At 35.1% G+C, this 19833-nt stretch overlaps 1 protein-coding gene across 4 annotated transcripts in view; it reads right to left on the bottom strand.

Annotated features, from left to right (window-relative positions):
- TLK1 (tousled like kinase 1) overlaps positions 1–19833 on the bottom strand; it is a 150025-nt gene that overhangs the window by 56300 nt on the left and 73892 nt on the right. For 3 of the 4 annotated variants that reach the window (XM_072810868.1, XM_072810867.1, XM_072810870.1), the window contains 5 exons: positions 11598–11673; positions 7436–7482; positions 5377–5472; positions 3683–3772; positions 2598–2690 (listed from right to left, as the gene is read on the bottom strand). In XM_072810868.1, the coding sequence (XP_072666969.1) occupies positions 2598–2690; positions 3683–3772; positions 5377–5472; positions 7436–7482; positions 11598–11673 (402 nt within the window). The remainder of the gene's footprint in view (positions 1–2597; positions 2691–3682; positions 3773–5376; positions 5473–7435; positions 7483–11597; positions 11674–19833) is intronic. The other variant, XM_072810869.1, reaches the window with a different exon arrangement.

The following is a 19833-nucleotide window of genomic DNA, read 5'->3' as shown; positions in this document are numbered from 1 at the left end:
AATTGCTAATGATTAACAACAACAACAACAACAACAACAACAAAGGTGCTATGGTACCAGTATAGGAATACACAAATAGAACATAGGACAAAGCAGAAAATATAGAAAAGATCTACTTGTATATAGAACCAAGATTATATGATAGAATTGGGAGAAAAGAGTGGACTAGGCAACTGATTATTTGTATAGAAAGAAATTAAAAAGGAACTCTATCTCACACCATACCCCAAAACACTTCCAATGAGATTAACAACTTACACTGAAAAATGAGGCTATAAAAGTTTTTAAAAATATAGAGGAACATCTTTATGACCTTAGGAATTAAGAAAATTAGTTCTTTCAGTATAACTCTGATAATAATTTGGTACAAAGTACAAACAAAAAAGATATTTAATCATATTAAAATTTTAAATGCATCTAATCATCAAAAAGCAGCATGGAGAAATAAAGAGGCAATCTGTCACTGGGAGAAAATCTGTATATAGGAACAACAAAAAACTGACATCAAAACAAAACAAAACAACAAAAGACAGTAACCCGTTAAGAAAAATCAGCAAAAACATGATCAGTTATTTCGCAGAAGAAACACAGTTAATAAATATTTTAAAAGATGCTAGAAAATAGAGAACAAAAAAAATAGAGAACATAATAAAAGATACTTTGTTATATTCATCAAATTGGCCAAAAAATTTATTATACCTGATTATAATGAGCCTTAGCAAAGATAATGAGCATCAAGATTATTTCTTGCCTACTGCTGGTAGGAGTGTAAATTAATCCAACTGCTTTGGGGAAATTTTGGCGTTATAAAGCAAAATTGAAGATGTGCATGTCATGTATTCTGGCCAGATCTCTCTCACAGCATGTAACATACATAAGACAAATTTTTCCACATTTGCCCTAGAAGACATGCCCAATAATGTTCTTAGCAGAACTGTTCATATTAGCAAAAAGTAGAGACAGAATGTTCACTAAGAGCAGAAAAAAATGTATTATGGTATATTCATATAATGCCTTACTATATAGCATGAAATGAACAAAGTACATGACATTCCACATATAATAGTTAGTGAAAACAAGTAGGGCAAAAGGGTAAAGTTCAAAAATAAACTGAAATATGTTAAGAATGTATAGATACATATGTGATAAAGCCATAATAATAAGGCATAATGAATACAAAACTTAGAACAGTAATTAATGGTAAAAGAATGTGAGAGAGTAACTGGGATAGGATCAGGAAAGGCAAGCTCGATGTTTCAAAGGTATCAGTAACTGGTAGGATCACAGATGAGATACTAGTTTTACTGAATTTCTATACCAATACTTCTCAAGGCTGGCTTAAATTATAATTATTTGGAGGAGCTTTGTTTTTTCTTGGAGGAGATTTTAAATCCTGGGGATCTCTGGGTGGCTCAGAGGTTTAGCACCTGCTTCAGCCCAGGGCGTGATCCTGGAGTCCCGGGATCGAGTCCCACATTGGGCTTCCTGCACGGAGCCTGATTCTCCCTCTGCCTGTGTCTCTGCCTCTCTCTCTGTCTCATGAATAAATAAAATCTTTAAAAAATAAAAAACAAAACTACCAACGCCCAAGCCCCACATCACATCAATTTAATCAGAATCCCCCAGAGTGGAGTTTATGAGCAGGTACCTTTATTTATTTATTTTTTTAATATTTTTATTTATTTATTTATTTATTTATGATAGTCATAGAGATAGAGAGAGAGAGAGAGAGAGAGAGAGAGGCAGAGACAGAGGCAGAGGCAGAGGCAGAGGGAGAAGCAGGCTCCATGCACAGGGAGCCCGACGTGGGATTCGATCCCGGGTCTCCAGGATCGCGCCCTGGGCCAAAGGCAGGCACCAAACCGCTGCGCCACCCAGGGATCCCGAGCAGGTACCTTTATAAAGTGCTTTCTAACCTTCCCATTTGGTGATTCTTATAAGCAGCAAGGGGCGAGAACCATTGCTTCATACCTTACAGTGTAAGTACACTTTTTGATGTGTCTTTTTATAAAGTTTCCATTAAAAATCTCACAGGATTGCAGTAGTTACTTCATCTTGTATAATATAAAATGTCAGGTTTATAACAAAATCAATTACCTTTAAAACTAACATAAAATGGCCATCTGACTTATAATAGTTGATCAAATAAAAATAAATTTTATAAACTTCCCTCTATTTCTCCAACTTTTCTCAATTCACCTTTATCTGTTTACTTTAGACTTACTCATATATTTGAGAGAGAGCGAGAGAGAACATAGGTGGGAGGGGCGGAGGGAGAGGGAGAGAGAAGCTCAAGCAGTCTCTGCTCTGAGCCCAACGTGGGGCTCAATTTCATGACTTCAGCTGAGACCACAACCTGAGCTGAAACCAAGAGTCAGATACTCAACAGACTGTACCACCCAGGTGCCCCTCTCAATTCACATTTAAAGAGCTAATAATTTTCACTTTAAAATAGTGATTTTCATGTACATAAAACTACCAGGAAAAGCTTATTTTTTTTCCAGCTAAATAATTTTTTACAGTTCTAAGTATTCCTCAAATTTTGTAACTGCCAAATAATTTACTCAATTTTTTCCCCTCCATGACTTCCTACTTACCCTGAGCAAGTCATCTATACGACCTTCCTTCTTTTCCAGGTCCTGGTTTTTATTACTTTCTAATGCTGCTAATTTCAGCATTGTGAGATCAGTCTAAATGAAAGAAAGCGATTTTATTATCTCCATTAAACATATTATTACATGCAAATATAAAACTAGATCTTAGTGCTTCTAAAAACAAAGAAAACACGTGAGTTTGTGTATGTAAAAGTTATCCCAGAAAGTCTTAATATAATTTTAAGTTTTAATATCTTCAGAGGTATAAATTCTACAAGCTTACAAAGAAACATTTAAAAGACTGATTACTAATATTTTAGAGTATTATTATGTTCTTCATTAAAATTCAGTATAACCACAGCTTTGTGCTATCAACTCTAGCTGATTTTTGAACACGGCAAAAACTTTCATGAGTTGTTCATTGACTGAAAGCAAGGTACCTGTAATCCTAGCCTAAAGATTATCCGAAGAAAGAATATTGTTGACGCATGTACAATAGCTTGGACATGACCTAACAGAAAAGTCTAACGGCAATAAATTGGGGTAATAACAGTGGCTAAGCAAAAAGATCTATTCTTCCAATTTCTCTGGTCTGAGATAGTAAAATCCAAAAACTGTCACATGTAGAAAGTTAAAAAGAAAAACTTAGTACTCAAAATTCATAAAACCAAATAACCATTAAAGATATCTGATTTTCAAGTGATATTTAAGTGTATAGCAAACATGAATATACATAAATACAGATACTCAAAATGAACTGCTTTAATGGTTACTTATGACAAATGTAATAGGTTTTAGGAAGACATTGTTTATATGGTATGTTCAAAAATAATCAAAACTGACATGTCATGCTTGTTCTGTTTATTTAATATGCATAGAACATCTACATATTTAATCTGCATGTAAAAAAGGACAAGCTGATAGTTAATTACATGTTTCAATTTCTTACCCCCCACAAACTGTTTTTTTGTTTAGTAATTAGCTTTCCTGATGTCTTTATAACTATGTCTAAAACAAAGAGAAGACATCTTAGTTATTTCTATTAAGTTTCTTAGAAGTCATACAAAGAAATTTTAATTACTATTTACCTGAGTAATTTTAAAGGATAACTGCTTTGGTTGTATAATAGGGTGGTCCCCAAAAGCTAATGCAGTAGGAGAAGGGCTATTCGGTCGAACCTTAAAAAAAGATTAAAATTTTTTCATTAGGAGGAAAAAATATAGGCTTTTGTCTCAGCAACAACTAATTAACATCTCTTAAGTTTTTATCAGGATAATAACTGAATTAAAACATAATTGATTGTTTAAAATTTTTAATCATTTATTCAACAAGCATTCATTTTTAGACTACCCTCCCTTACAGAGGCACAGAGAAAGAAAGCTTACATTCTAGAACCATAAAAAACATTTTCATGTTTTCAGTCTGTTAACTATAACAAGGCAAAATATATTATTTCAAAACAAAAATAGTATACAGACGATGATGTTTCAAAAAGTAAAACTGAAAAGATCTTAATATAGAACTTAGTACCAACACACCCATGTATAGTATAATATCAATTTACTGATGAGTTTCATGGCTTATCTAGATACTAGTTTCAAAACACATCATTGAAAATAGATTATATCATTGTATCAATGCCATCACTGTAACTCAAAATTACTGTGGAGTCTGACGCCTTATTTTGGATATGGCAATATCATGTACCCAAGGTACAAAATAATTAAGACACAACTAAGTATATGTCTACAGGCAAGGAACAGAAGGGGTCACTATAAGTAAAAAAACAAAGGTACCTGAAAAAATAAGAGAGACTGATTTAAAAAAAAAAAAAAAACCTGGAGGACACCTGGGTGGCTCAGTGGTTGAGTGCCTTGGGCCCAGGGTGTGATCCTGGAGTCCTGGGATGGAGTCCCACATCAGGCTCCCTGCATGGAGCCTACTTCTCTCTCTGTCTGTGTCTCTGCCTCTCTGTGTCTCTCATGAATAAATAAAGAAAATTAAACAAAAACAAAACAAAAAGAAAGAAAAGAAATTGGAAATCATAATTGAATATGGACTAATATAAGGGTATTCATTTTAGTCCCATAAGCTCAACAGCATTCTTTTATAGGAACACTACTGCTTAAAAAAAAAGGGTGGGGGGGATTCCTGGGTGGCGCAGCAGTTTGGCGCCTGCCTTTGGCCCAGGGCGCGATCCTGGAGACCCGGGATCGAATCCCACGTCGGGCTCCTGGTGCATGGAGCCTGCTTCTCCCTCTGTGTCTCTGCCTCTCTCTCTCTCTCTCTCTCTCTCTCTGTGTGACTATCGTAAATAAATAAAAATTTAAAAAAAAAAAAAAAAGAGGAACACTACTGCTTGGATATAATTAATTCAGAAAATCTTTTTTTTTTTAAGATTTTTATTTATTTACTCATAAGAGACATAGAGAGAAAGAGAGGCAGATACACAGGCAGAGGGAGAAACAGGCTCCATGCAGGAAGCCCAATATGGGACTCAATCCCAGGACCGGGATCACATCCTGAGTCAAAGGCAGATGCTCAACCGCTGAGCCACCCAGGCGTCCCGGATTCAGAAAATATTTAACTTAAGGATCTCACTTGAAGAAATAAAGCTCTAACAGCATCAGATCATTAAAAGAATTTAACTTACCTCACAGAATGGTTTTCTAAAAATATAAATACAAATAAATATATATACAGAAGTTCTCAATGAAAAGTTATTCACTATACATATACATATAGGTTCAGCAGACAGAAGTCTATACATGTAAAAACTTACAGATGAGGAAGGAGTGGAATGTGAATGTGAATTTTGAGGAGAACGGATAGCAGGAGGTATGCCTCTTACTGGACTTGAGCCATTCCCACCTTGGTACTGAGACAAAAAAAGGAAACATCACTCTTTAATTGGTCTAGTTAGATGTTATTTTTGACATGACATTAAGAATTAATTTAAATATCTCTTCTTTTAAATTCGGTAGTGATTTAAATGGGTCAAGAAAAAGCAAAACTAAGGTCAGTTACAGTGAAGTCCTAAAAGACTAGAATACTGATCACAGGAATGTGAAAAGACTATGTTTAGTAAAGACCCTTATTTCTTGACTATAATTTGTTATTGTGGTAGACTCAAGATAAATAAATGCCCCCCAAACAATGAACATATATTAATAAATAAATACATTTTTCCTTTAAATTTTAACACTGTAGTGCTCACTTCAGCAGCACATATACTAAATTTTAACACTGTTCCTTTATAAATGTTTGAACCAGTATAATCCCGAATACTCCCAAATTAATATATTTAGAAGTAGATATTAGTGAATAAACAATCTTAAAATAGAAAACATTCTCAAGATGTTAAAAATTCGAATGTCTGTAGTACTATATAAAAAATTACATAGTCAAGTACCTTCCCTTTAATAGCACAAAATCTTATAAAAATCAATCCTTCCATACACAAAATGCATAACGGTTGCATGACTTAGGTGCATAAGAGAAGCTACTGAATGTATTCCAGAGCTCAAATTTCTCATGTTTTTCTACCAAGAATGAGAGGAGAAAATAATTCACTGCTACTGGCTTCCTCTCAGGTTATTAGGAGAAGAAAAGGGATAGGGATCTTAGTGTATCTTTCTGTAATATAAGGACTTTGTCTAATTTTTTAAAAATCTGCAGTGCCTATTATAACTCATGACACATGAGGACCATTCAAGAGACTTAAGATTTGTTTATTTGAATTGATCCAACCTTTGGCAAAGATTGTTAATTGATATGCACACTGAGGGACTGACAACTAGAAAGCACTAGGTCAGCAACACAAGATCATGGTTAGCAACAGTTTTACCACAGATTCTGTAAACTTAATTAAGAAAAACAATGGATGGTAAAAAAATTTTTTTAATGCGGCCCTTCCCCTAATTGGCAAATTCTGCTCTCACACTCAAGTAAATATGTTTTTTCAACCCAACAGATATGTTTGTTGTTTTAACAATCATTTTAACATTCTATAATGTAAAACTGGTAGCCAAAAGTATTTCTGTGTAGAAGTAAGGAAATATTCTAGATGGGTTAAGAATCTACATTTACCATTATTGATTATTTTCAGGGGCTTTTAGATTCACACTTCTATCATTATTTAATCTCTATCTACAGGGCTCAAATGTTGCAATGGCGCTATCATAAAGGCTGCACTGACAGTAGAAACAATTCTAAACTAGAGGCTATTAGACTTTAACTTCTCTTCTTGCTCTTCCTTTTTTTTTAAAAAAAGATTTATTTATTTGAGAGAGAGAGAGAGAGAGAGAGAGAGAGAACATGCACATGCACACTTGTACACAGGGGAGAGGGACAGAAGGAGAAGGAGAGAATCTTAAGCAGACTCCATGCTGAGTGGGGAGCCCTACTTGGCAGCTGGATCCCACAACCCTAAGAGATCATGACCTGAACCAAAACCAAGAGTCAGTCAGACACTCAACCAACTGTACCACCCAGGCACCCCTTTTTGCTTTACCATATATAGAATTTGACTTTAAATAGTCAACTTTACATCTCTGGTCCTCAGTTTTCTCCTCTGTAATACAGAAACACTGTATTCTGTATACCTACTGTACCTATCCTCTGGGTTGTTATAAGGAAATATATAAGGAAAATTATATTATATTCCATACCAATGTAAAAGTAAATTTTAAGTTTCTAGGAAGATAGGACATTACAAAGTACTGAAGCTCTGCTCTCTAAATCAAGTAGATAATCAAAAGTTGACCTTGTGCTTCAAAGAAATTATTTCAGCCCACAGCAAAATTATATTAAGAACTGGAGATATTTGTTAATATACTTACTTCAAAATAGTCACTAATTTTATGGCCACGTCCGCCAATACTTTTTCCTAAAATATAAAAGTAAAAATTTTTTACAGATTTAAAGTTAGTCATAACTACTTATCGCATTACATCAGAAAAACTGTGTCAAATTTAATTTTCCGAATACACATAAAAATCATCTGTTTAAAAAAAAGATCATATTTTAGTTGGGTAAGATGGACACTGAAAGAATTATACTAAAAGCCCTCAGAGGGTAAGATGTCAATTTCAGAAATCCAAAAATCAAATGACATTTCAATAGAAACACGTCAATTTTTAAAGTCCCGATTACTAGAGAACCAAATAAATGAATCACATTAAAGGATCTTGTTTTTAAAATTACATTATTCATATTGCTTAATGGCTACTACTTCCATAAAAGCAAATCAATGAATAAAAAAAAAGACAAGTGGCAACTGTGTAACTGACAAACCAATTCATACCAGCAAATAAAGCTTTAACACAAAACCATACAAACTGACAATAACATGCTGTAACATGAATGTTATTTTGTTAAATGTTTTAATTTTCTAAAAAAGTATTCCCAGATTAACAGGATGTTTTTTTAATAAACTAGATTTTAAATATTGCTCTTATACCTTATTGAGAAGTGGTCTAAATAATATCACAGCTCTTTATTTCTTTATTTTTAAAAGATTTTATTTACTTATTCATGAGAGACACAGAGAGAGAGGCAGAGACATAGGCAGAGGGAGAAGCAGGCTCCCCATGAGGAGCCTGATGTGGGACTCAATCCTGGGACCTTGGGATCACGCCCTAAGCAGAAGGCAGATACTCAACCACTGAGCCACCAAGATGTCCCTCACAGTTCTTTAATAAAAAGTTTTGCTCTAACACAGACTCCTTATCAGTTATATAAATATTGAATTAAGAAGGTGCTAAGAGGGCAGCCCCGGTGGCGCAGCGGTTTAGCGCCGCCTGCAGCCCAGGGCGTGATCTGGAGACCCTGGATCGAGTCCCACGTTGGGCTCCCTGCATGGAGCCTGCTTCTCCCTCTGCCTGTGTCTCTGCCTCTCTCTCTCTCTCTGCATCTCTATGAATAAATAAGTAAAATCTTAAAAAAAAAAAAAGAAGGTGCTAGGAAATACAGCATCAGAGACACTTTTCTGAATGAGAGGCAACCACTCTTCAATGGAATGATAAAAAATACATGATTTCTTCAATACGAAGAAAAACGATGATACCATCAAGTCAAAAGCTTTGGATGATATAAACACAGACACTTATCAATTCAATACTGACTTATATTCATTTATTAATTTATTTTAGTCAACAAATATCTGAGTGTCTACTATGTGCCAGGCATTATTGAGATACACCAAGATTATATTTAGGAGTTCAAGAACTTTAAATTCTTTTATAGAAAAATTAAATACTCAAGACTATGAATGGTACCTAGAAAGTACAAACAATAGTTTTGTATAGACTTACTTAGAGGTCAGAAAAAGACTGTAAACATTTTACAAGCATACTTTGTTTTGCTGAACTTCACTGATACCATGCTTTTTTCTTTTTTTAAACACAATTTGAAGGTGTGTAGCAACCTTGCATTGAGCAAGTCTATAGGCAGCACTTTTCCAATAGATAACATTTGTTCACTTCATGTCTGTGTCACATTTTAGTAACTCTCAAAATATTTCAATTTTTTTCAACATATTTGTTATGGCAATTTTTTATCTGTGCTTATAAATCACTGAAAACTCATGGCAGCATTTTTAAGTAATTTTAAAAATTAAAGTATGTATGATTTTTTTTAGACAATGCTATTGCATACAATAGACTAAACATACTTTTATATGCATTTGAAAACAAAAAAATTCATTTGACTCTATTTGCTTTATTGTGTTGGTCTGGAACCAAACCTATAGTCTCTCTAAGGTATGTCTGTATTCCCAAGGAATTTTCCTTCCACTTATAACAACTTACCTGCAGATTCTGAAGGTGCTATCCTTTAATGAAGGCATTTTTGGTTGCCTATTCAGAAGGTATGTCCCTCTTTGTCCCTAACTGAACCCAAACGTGGCTCTGTTAACAACTCCCTTCCTGCCCCCCGCTACACAGCATATGTACTATCAAGGGAAGCTGACTATCTGGCCTCTATCCTAGTTCTCCTCCCCTTCTGATCAGAAATTCAATTTTGGGGATCCCTGGGTGGCTCAGCAGTTTAGCACCCACCTTCAGCCCAGGGCGTGATCCTGGAGACCCAGGATCGAGTCCCACATCGGGCCCCCAGCATGGAGCCTGCTTCTCTCTCTGCCTGTGTCTCTGCCTCTCTCTCTCTCTCTTTCTGTCTCTCATGAATAAGTAAATAAAATCTTTAAAAAATAAAATAAAATAAAAAAAGAAATTCAATTTTGTTCAGGTATCATCCCTTCTCCATAAAGCCTCCATTTCTAACAGGGACTTTATCCACCTTCCATTTTAGAGATGGACCTGGTTTTTGTAAGGGCCATAGTGTGTCTGCTGGACATAACTGGATATGGAATGGACTAATGATTACAGGAGAGGTTTGCTCTGGACTTGAAGAAAGAGGGGGGAAAACACAGAAAGCCAACCTCTCTCTAAAGCAAATACATGTGAAAACTTAAACAAGTAAATCCAATCAAAAATGGCAACCATTCTAAAATCATAAGAAAATCAGACAATTCTTAGGGTTAACAGACCATAAAGAAATAAACATGGATTCTAAAACATAGCTTGAAGTCCTACCTTAATTTGGGATCTGCTATTAAGTGAGTTTTTAAATCTAACATTGAAACTATGATAATATAACTTTACTCTAAATAAAGCTCCAAGTCCATTAACCACAACCTGGTGGAACTACACTAAGACCAATAATGAGGGGATCCCTGGGTGGTGCAGCGGTTTAGCACCTGCCTTTGGCTCAGGGCGCGATCCTGGAGACCCGGGATCGAATCCACGTCAGGCTCCCGGTGCATGGAGCCTGCTTCTCCCTCTGCCTATGTCTCTGCCTCTCTCTCTCTCTAACTATCATAAATAAATAAAAATTAAAAAAAAAAAAGACCAATAATGAGCTTAGAGAAAACAAAGATACAAAGTACCACACATTTATAGAAAGATGGGAGAATAATGTAACTTCTTCTTTCTACACAAATAGTTGCTACAAATACATTCCTTGATGCCAGTGCCCATGTAAGTACAAGTGAGGCTTAGGTTCATGGCCCCAGTCCTTATAGCTAATGAGTGGCTCCAAAACATGTAATCATTGTATAAAGTCATTATATAGGACGTAAGAATGAATTCATGGTCTTTTTTTTTTTTTTTTTTTTAAGATTTTATTTATTTATGAGAGACACAGAGAGAGAGAGAGGCAGAGACACAGGTAGAGGGAGAAGCAGGCTCCACCCAGGGAGCCCCACATGGGACTCGATCCTGGGTCTCCAGGATCACGCTCCGGGCCGAAGGCAGGGCCAAAGGCGGCGCTAAACCGCTGCGCCACCCGGGCTGCCCGAATTCATGGTCTTTAATTTTGAGTGGGCAAATTAAATGGCAATACTATTTTGTTGTCCATTGTAAGAGTTTTGTAAATGATTTGAAAATGATCTTCTTATCCTGTATCACAAAGGGTAGGTATGCAAGAAAGAATGAATGAAGCACATGTATAGAAAGAAAAAGATGGTGCTTTAATAAAAGTCTCTCAATCATTTTTATAGTCTTTTTCTTTTTCAAATAAATAAGAAAAAGAAATAAGAAAACTTTGGGTACTTGCACTTTAAGGCGACACCTAAAGTTCTTATTCAAAGACAAGAAGCTATTTCAATACTATAATTCAGATAAAGAAAGAAAAACGAAAGATGTAAGGTAATTGCCAGGTTTGGACATGACACTTGCCTTTCTATTCTCAAATTAAAAAAATAAGGGAAATGTCAGAAAGCCTAAAAACAGTAAGCACACACTACCTATGGTACACAACAGATTTCAATTTCATATTATTTCTTATAGGAAGTACATTTCTAAAATATTAATGCATTAATTTATAACAGCAATAAAAATTATAAAAATATAGTATTACTTTTATAGTTGAGCTATTCACTGATTTAAAATCAGAATAATTAATTATAAATGCTTATTTGGCTTTGAAAGATTCTACTTCACTTACCCTGACTACTTTCATTCTGGTTTTCTGCTTTTCTCTTTCTTCCTCTGGATGAGTCCGATTGTTTCTTCTCTGGTGTCTACAGAAAGCAAGTTAACAGAACTTAAAATTACAGTTTTTACATACACAATTATTATAGTCAGCATAAAAGTTTTTATTTTCGAAGTAACTATTTTGTTCAACAGTGCTCATGAGATGTAAAGTTACTGCATACAATTTTTTAAAAGATAAAATTTCCTATTATATAAATTTAAAATATTCAAAGTATAGAAGTCCTTGTACACATTACTTAAAATTCACATTTACAGAACTTGGGTTGAAATGGATGAAAAATTTGAGAGTAAGCTGTCTTTTAAAGACATCCCTCAGATTCTTAACTGGATTGGGCAAAAGGCAAGAGAGACAAGTAAAGAAAAAAACCCTACATTTTTCCTATTAGTATTCTTTATTCACACATATTTAATCTATAAAAGTAAACGGATGAAAAAAAAAGAACTCAAACCCCAGTATATATACAACCCCTACAATTATTACCTAACAGTTATAGCAAATTCATAGATTATGCTCTAAATCAGGGGGAAGCAAACTGTAGCCCAATGGCCAAACCTGGCTAGCCACCCATTTTTGTTTTTGCCCATTATCCAGGCATGACGTTTACATTTTTAAATAACTGAAAAACTTAATAATTAAAATACCGTGATACAAAAATTTTAAGAAATTCAAATTTCAGTGTGCATAAATAAAGTTTTCTTGGAACACAGCGACACTCATTCATTTATGTACTATACTATGGTTGCTTTCACAGTACAAAAGCAGAGTTAGTTTACAGAGAAACTATATGGTCCACCAAACCTAAAACATTTGGCCCTTTACAGAAAAAGTCTGCAGATCCCCCTATCCTAGATAATTCTTTGTTCTCAAATTGTTTTCATTAGGCTGAAATAACAAGTAATTTCTGTGGAGTCTGACAAACTGTTGTGCTTAGATAAAAATTAAAAATAAGAGCAAAAGCACAATGCAATGGCACAAAGCCCGCAAATTCTAGAAGCTTGGCAAGTATGTCTGGTACCAGAACAAAGAATGTTTGAATGAAACATCAAGGCAACTTAAAATAAATCTCTAAAGGCAATGCAGTCCCCAAACAAGGAAGGGAAATAATCCACATTTTGTTGTCTCTGAGTAGTCTATGATTAAACAGCATGAACGACAACACATTACCTAACTTGTGTTGAGCATCTATGACTCCTCTTCAGTATTATCACAGGGACTTTAAGTTCTCTCACATTTTGTCAACATAACAGATTCAGAGAGGATCAAGTGAATGTTCTAGTGTCTGAATTCTTCAACAACAGTTCTACCTTCTCCACAATTCACTTCCCATTTCCTTATGCCTAGCATAGTTATCACTTGATAAATAACTTATTCAACGTTACCAGGATTTAAATCAAATTCAGATCTGTATCTCTAAGGCCTAACTGCTCTTTTTTCTTCTATATGACAAGCTATGTGCCCTATGTCAAGAACTGAATGACTCACTATACAAAAATATTTCAAAATTGTATCAAGTGTGTAAATAAAATTCATCATGTCCAATAAACTGCCTATATGTTTTCACAACACAAACCAGAGATCTTGGGCAGCCTGGGTGGCTCAGCGGTTTAGCGCCACCTTCAGCCCAGGGCGTGATCCTGGAGACCAGGGATCGAGTTCCACGTCGGGCTCCCTGCATGGAGCCTGCTTCTTCCTATGTCTGTGTCTCTGCCTCTCTCTCTCTCTCTCATAAATAAATAAATAAACAAACAAACAAACAAATAAAATCTTTAAAAAAACAAACAAACAAAAAACCAAAAACCAGAGATCTTAAAGAAATCTGCCCCAACTGGCAATCTACTCAGGAGGTGATGTACCAGCAATTTAGGGTAAATAGTTTATTGGTTTAGTTATCAGACTCAGATAAACAATAACCAATCTTCAAGTTTTTTAAAAATAAAAATAACACCAAATTAAAAATTCTTTTTTTTTTAATTTTTATTTATTTATGATAGTCACACACAGATAGAGAGAGAGAGGCAGAGACACAGGCAGAGGGAGAAGCAGGCTCCATGCACCGGGAGCCCGACATGGGATTCGATCCCGGGTCTCCAGGATCGCGCCCTGGGCCAAAGGCAGGCGCCAAACCGCTGCACCACCCAGGGATCCCCTTTTTTTTTTTTTTTTAATTTTTACAAATTAAAAATTCTAAGTTAACATTTTTATAAAGAACCTTAAAATCTATCTTAAAACAAAAGAGGATTTCTAAATAATATTCATATTCTCCCCCAAATTAATTTATGTCCCCAAATTAATTTATGTAAAAAAAATCTGAGATCAAGAAAATGTGGTTTTTCAAAAACAGTTTACTGTTGTACTAATTTTTAAGCACGGCAGGCTCGCTCCCATTTGAATTCTATCTTGAATCTTGACTAGCTACTTTTGAAGAAACAACAACAAAAATAATCACAAAGAATAAAACAATTCTGAAACTTATACTGGAAACATTTTCTATCTATATGGTTCCATATCATTTTCTAAAATATTCCATGGAACCCTGGATCAGTTAGGTTGAGAGGCTACATTTTAAATGTAGAGACAGCAGGATGGTTCAATTGGGGTGAACACAGATTTATTTACCACAAAGCTCCTAAATGCTAACATTCACTGGCTATCTCAGAAAAAAAGAATGGGATGGAAAGTTACAGTATTAAAAAAAAGGGGGGGGGGGAGTTACAGTATATGCAGAAATTCTCAAAACTTATTTTGAATAACATTCATTAAACACTTCACTGGATATGTATTTGAAGATATTTAAGGTCTTTTAAAAATTTTTTTAAAGACCTATAGATTACTTAGTAAAAACTTTGAGGAAAATTTCCCTACCTAAATTTTAAATTTAATGGAATGGGAAAGTGGGACAGTCCTTTGAGGGAAATGTCATTTTGTTAAAAACAATGATTCCTAACTCTGAGAAATGAACAAGGGGTAGTGGAAGGGAAGGTGGGCAGGGGGTTGGGGTGACTGGGTGACAGGCACGGAGAGGGGCACTTGACAGGATGAGCACTGGGTGATATGCTATATGTTGGCAAACTGAACTCCAATAAAAAAAAAAAAGAACTTGGATGCAACAACAATTAAAAAGGAATGCTTTCTGTTCTTGGTTGAAAAAAAAACAATGAATGAAGAAACACCCAAATGCATAATTATTACAGTTTTAAAAACCCAAAAAGGCAACAGATTTACCTTATTTCAATCAGAGAAGAATTTGAGGAAGGAGGGAGAAAAAATGATGACAGGGCTAAAATCAATTTTAAGAACATAATGTATGACTAATATGGGTAAAGAAGTTGGAAACAGGTAATAAAAAACTGAAAAGCTGAACAAAATAAAAAACGAAAAAGGGAAACATATAACAAAATTCACCTATAAATGCTTCCATTATGAACACACCACATTTTCTCCTGTCCTATAAACCCTAATCTTTTCTCACCAATGTCCTAGTATGATCACCTCATTCCTCACTCTCATATTATTTTGGACTTGTTCTGTCAGCCCAAAAGAACCAGAATTTCTTTAAGAAGCAAGCACATGGGTCTCTGAAGAAGCACAGACTGAGACTAAGAATCAAACTCTGGGTCCATTATTTACCATAATTCTCAGTATGTTATTTAACTCAAGACTCAAATTTTCTCATCAATTTTTTTTAGTAATCTCGAATTCATGACCCTGAGGTCAAAAGTCGCATGCTCTACCGACTGAGCCAGCCACGCACCCTATTCTCATCTATTTTAAATGCGTAATACAGGATACAGGATTGTGAGAATTAAACAAGAAACACAGTACACATCTGGAACAGATGTATACCCTCTATATATCAGTAAGCACCCAATAAATTTTCTTATCTGAATGGCTATCCTATTATTCCAAATTTCTGTGTATTTCAAAACTTCAATTTTTTTTCCTATTTCAAAACTTCAATCATGTATCACCCGTTAAATGATTAGCAGTTTCTGCCCTAAAGCTTCCAAATAACTTGCAGGGCATGTAAAATAAGCAATGTTTCTTCTTTAAGATCCCGTTTAACTCTCTCCTCAATTACCAGCCACAGAACCAGAGTGTAGAACCTATTATATCACTAACCTCAGGAAAGTGTGCATTAAGTAGTTTTCTTTTGGATTTAAATTTAAATCTCAACAATACCTATATTAAAACAAAAATTCTCAGCGAAGGCTACTGCTAATAATTCTCCTGAATCACTCTTTCGATACGGATTTAAGAATTTAGAACCTTGGGGATTTAGGATATGCAGAAATGTACCAAGTATTTATCTCTAAAATGGTTCATCAGTTAAAAAAAAAAAATTCAGAATGCTATCTACAATTTTCAAACTGTACTCCAGAGATACCTTAAAGAAAAGGAGGTTGTACCTCAAATGATGTTACAGAGGAGGGAAAGGGAAGGAGCAGGTGGCTGAGTTAAAGCTCTAGCCTATCAGAGACACATTCCATCCCACCTCCACCTCTCTGCTTGCAAACACAGCATCCATCATTTTACAACACTGAAGTTTCATATTAGACTTACTTTGGAGAAAGGGTTCTACAGCTTAAAAAAGATTTGAAAAGTTACTAATCTTGATCAGTAATTCCAAAAAAATCCAAAAGACATCAATGAGGCTAGCTTTGGATTTGCACAAGGCATAAAAATTTGCGGATATTGTGCACTTCACAGAGAACATTTTCAAGTTTATAACTGCACTTGCTGATGCTGTCATTTCTTTCCTCTGTTTTTTTTCCTCAACTACTGCATTACAACTGACCTCAATAAGGAAGGCAAAATAAATATGGAAGGCAAAATAATATGATTTGACTTTTTTCTTAAAGATTTATTTATTTTAAAGAGAGAGAGAGAGAGAATGAAAATGCACGCAAGTGGAGGGAAGGCCAGATGGAGAGAATCTCAAGCAGATACCAGGCTATAAGCAGAGTCTGATTCGGGGCTCCACTTTATGACTTTGAGGCCTGAGCCAAGACCAAGAATTAGATGCTCAACCAACTGCAGCACGAAGATGCCCCTGATTTGGCTTTTTAAAAATTTTATTTATTTACTTATGAGAGACGGGGGCGGGGGGGGGGGGGTGGGAGGTAGAGACACAGGCGGAGGGAGAAGCAGGCTCCATGGAGGGAGTCTGACCTGGGACTCGAGCTCAGGTCTCTAGGATCACGTCCTGGGCCAAAGGCGGTGCTAAACCACTGAGCCACCTGGGCTGCCCCCTGATTTGGCTTTTAAAGTAAAGATGGAATAATGACCACAATTATAAAAAGTCAAATAATTCTGACATAACAATGGAACAGTGGTTAGGAGAAAATGATGAAAGGAGAGGCTGGTACTATTTAAATCAATTTAGTTTTCTAAATGCTAATTTGTAATCATACCAAAATCTGAATGATTACTCTGACATTTAAATGTACCAAGATATATTAGTGAGAATTTCCATGGTATTTTCTAGCAGTTGAAACCTATGTTCAAAAAACAGGGCAGCCCCGGTGGCCCAGTGGTTTGGCACTGCCTTCGGCCCTGGATGTGATCCTGGAGACCCAGGATCGAGTCCCATGCCGGGCTCCCTGCATGGAGCCTGCTTCTCCCTCTGCCTGTGTCTCTGCCTCTCTCTCTCTCTCTGTCATATAAATAAATAAAAGTTTAAAAAAAAAAAAAAAAGACAAATCTAAAGTACTCAAGAGGTGATACTGATATAAATAAACTAATGCTTCTATTTTACTTAGAATTTAAGCCAGTGATTATTAAAGTTTTCAAATCTAATATGGGATCTTGTTTTATCTGGCTCCTTATTTTTAAAATAAAAATGTGTTTCTTCAATGCAAATAAGACAAAATATAAGAAAACTACAATCTTAACACTGTCACAGGAGGGAGATAAATCACAGAAAGAGGGAGATTGTGGCATGAAAACAGATAACCACCTCTATCAGCCTTCAACTAGAGATATTTAAATTTTTTGGCACAAATGCTTTATAGGAAATTTTAACACTATGTGAAAAGATACCATTATAACATCACAAAAGAGGAGGAAGTGGATATTAAAATGTATTCTTTACCTCTACCTTAAGTAGACTTCATCAGCCCTGACTGGATAACACAAAGTGAGATATCATCATCTATAAAAAAAATTACTACAGTTAATAGAAACAGATGTATTTAATCTCTACCTGTTAAATGAGAAAATACTTTAAGACAGAAAGAAAAGTAGGGTGCATGGGTGCTGCAGTTGGTTGAGCATCTAACTCTTGGTTAGTTGGCTCTGTCAGTTAAGCATCTGCCTTTGGCTCAGGTATGGTCCTGGGGTCCTGGGATTGATTCCACATCAGGCTCTCTGCTCAGTGGGGAGTCTGCTTCTCCCCCTTCCTCACCACCTCCCCCCTTGTGCTCTCTCAGTCTCAAATGAATGAAATTTTTAAGAAAAAAATAGAAAAGTTATTCTATTATTAAATAATATCCATACAAGGGGATCCCTGGGTGGCACAGCGGTTTGGCGCCTGCCTTTGGCCCAGGGTGCGATCCTGGAGACCCGGGATCGAGTCCCACGTCGGGCTCCCGGTGCATGGAGCCTGCTTCTCCCTCTGCCTGTGTCTCTGCCTCTCTCTCTCTCTGTGACTATCATAAATAAAAAAAAAAAAAAAAAATAATAATAATAATAATAATAATATCCATACAAGATATTCAATCTTCAGTTTTGTTGGAATATGTTTTTTCCAACTGATTTATTTACCTAAAGACTGGTTTCAAAAATACAAGTCACTGGCTATTCCAACAATTCATAGAGTTACTCAGGTATCGAATTTAAGGTCACTGTACTTTGAACAAAAGGCATGACAAATTTTTTTGCCTGAAGCTGGTAATACCAATGTTCAATTTTATTCCATATTGCTTGGCAAAATTTGTTGAAATAGATGTAAGACAGGAAAATGCTGGAGAAATCTGTTACTTTAATGGCACATATCAAAACAGCACTGAACTAGAAAGGAAATCTGGAGCTTTATAAAAATAGTCAATGTAAAATAGATGTTCTATTCAAGAATATCAAATGTACATGATACTGTTTCTTCCAACCCTTTGCTATAAAAATTTGGTTAGAATAATGCATTATAAGAAAACTACAATTCTATTGTAAAAATTTCCTTGCTGCTTTGCATCCAATTTACATTTAGATAAAACTATCATGAAATATGTACATCCTAATTCAAGGATGATTTTGAGCTGGCAGGACCTGAAATTCACAGTCTGTCTCTGCCCAAGAGTGAAAATTTTAATATGGAGAACTATTATTATCTGGAAATGTTTGCCTGAATCTTTGACACCTAAAAGAAGATCTTTATTATACTGCTGATTTCAATATCTAGTATAAAAAAAGTTTATGTATGCAACATTTTGGGATCCTATTATGAAATAAGAGCATTTCCTTATTGTTTGAAGTAAATCCAACCAACATATCAGCAATTTTGATTGTAGCCTACTTTCTGTTGTACTGCCTTTATTATTTAATAATATGTATTATCACAGATGGTGGAGAGCCAATAAGATAAATTTGGATAGCTATCCAACTAAAATATGTGCTATCTTACAGGTAACTTAAACTGTGCCATCTCACATCATTTTTAAAAGCCTGAAGGATTTTTATTCCCCTCACAAATAGACAATATCCACAAGCACATCAGCACCTAAAAGATCTATAATACAAATGCAATCTTACTCTCAGTTTTTAAGAACTACCTTTACTTGCCATACTCAGACTTCTCAAGCTCCTTTATTCTGGACCCATTTTAATTTGCATTCATGTATGTTTAAAGGAGCACACCAAGTCTACAGAATTGATGAAGTGCAATCTTATTTGCCATTTTCTTACAATTTACAAAGCATAACTATTTCTTGGCATTTTCTCTTCTCTGGCTTTCCCTTAAAGGCTTTATTTATTGAATAATATAAACCAAAAATTAAAATAAAGTTGGACTTTCTCTCCTATTCATAAGATCTTTTAAGTGTTCAGATCTTCAATCAGAATAAAACAGCCATATAGAGCAACTGCTGTGGGAGGAAAAAGCAAATTTTTAAGATAACTTATTCTGGAAATGTTGGCATTTTGAGACTACTTACAATAGTAAAATTTAGAACAGTGATTTCACAACTTTTCTCCC

Source organism: Canis lupus, chromosome 34, assembly GCF_048164855.1.
Source record: "Canis lupus baileyi chromosome 34, mCanLup2.hap1, whole genome shotgun sequence".
Lineage (NCBI taxonomy): Eukaryota > Metazoa > Chordata > Mammalia > Carnivora > Canidae > Canis > Canis lupus.
This window is presented reverse-complemented; position numbering and strand designations above follow the sequence as displayed.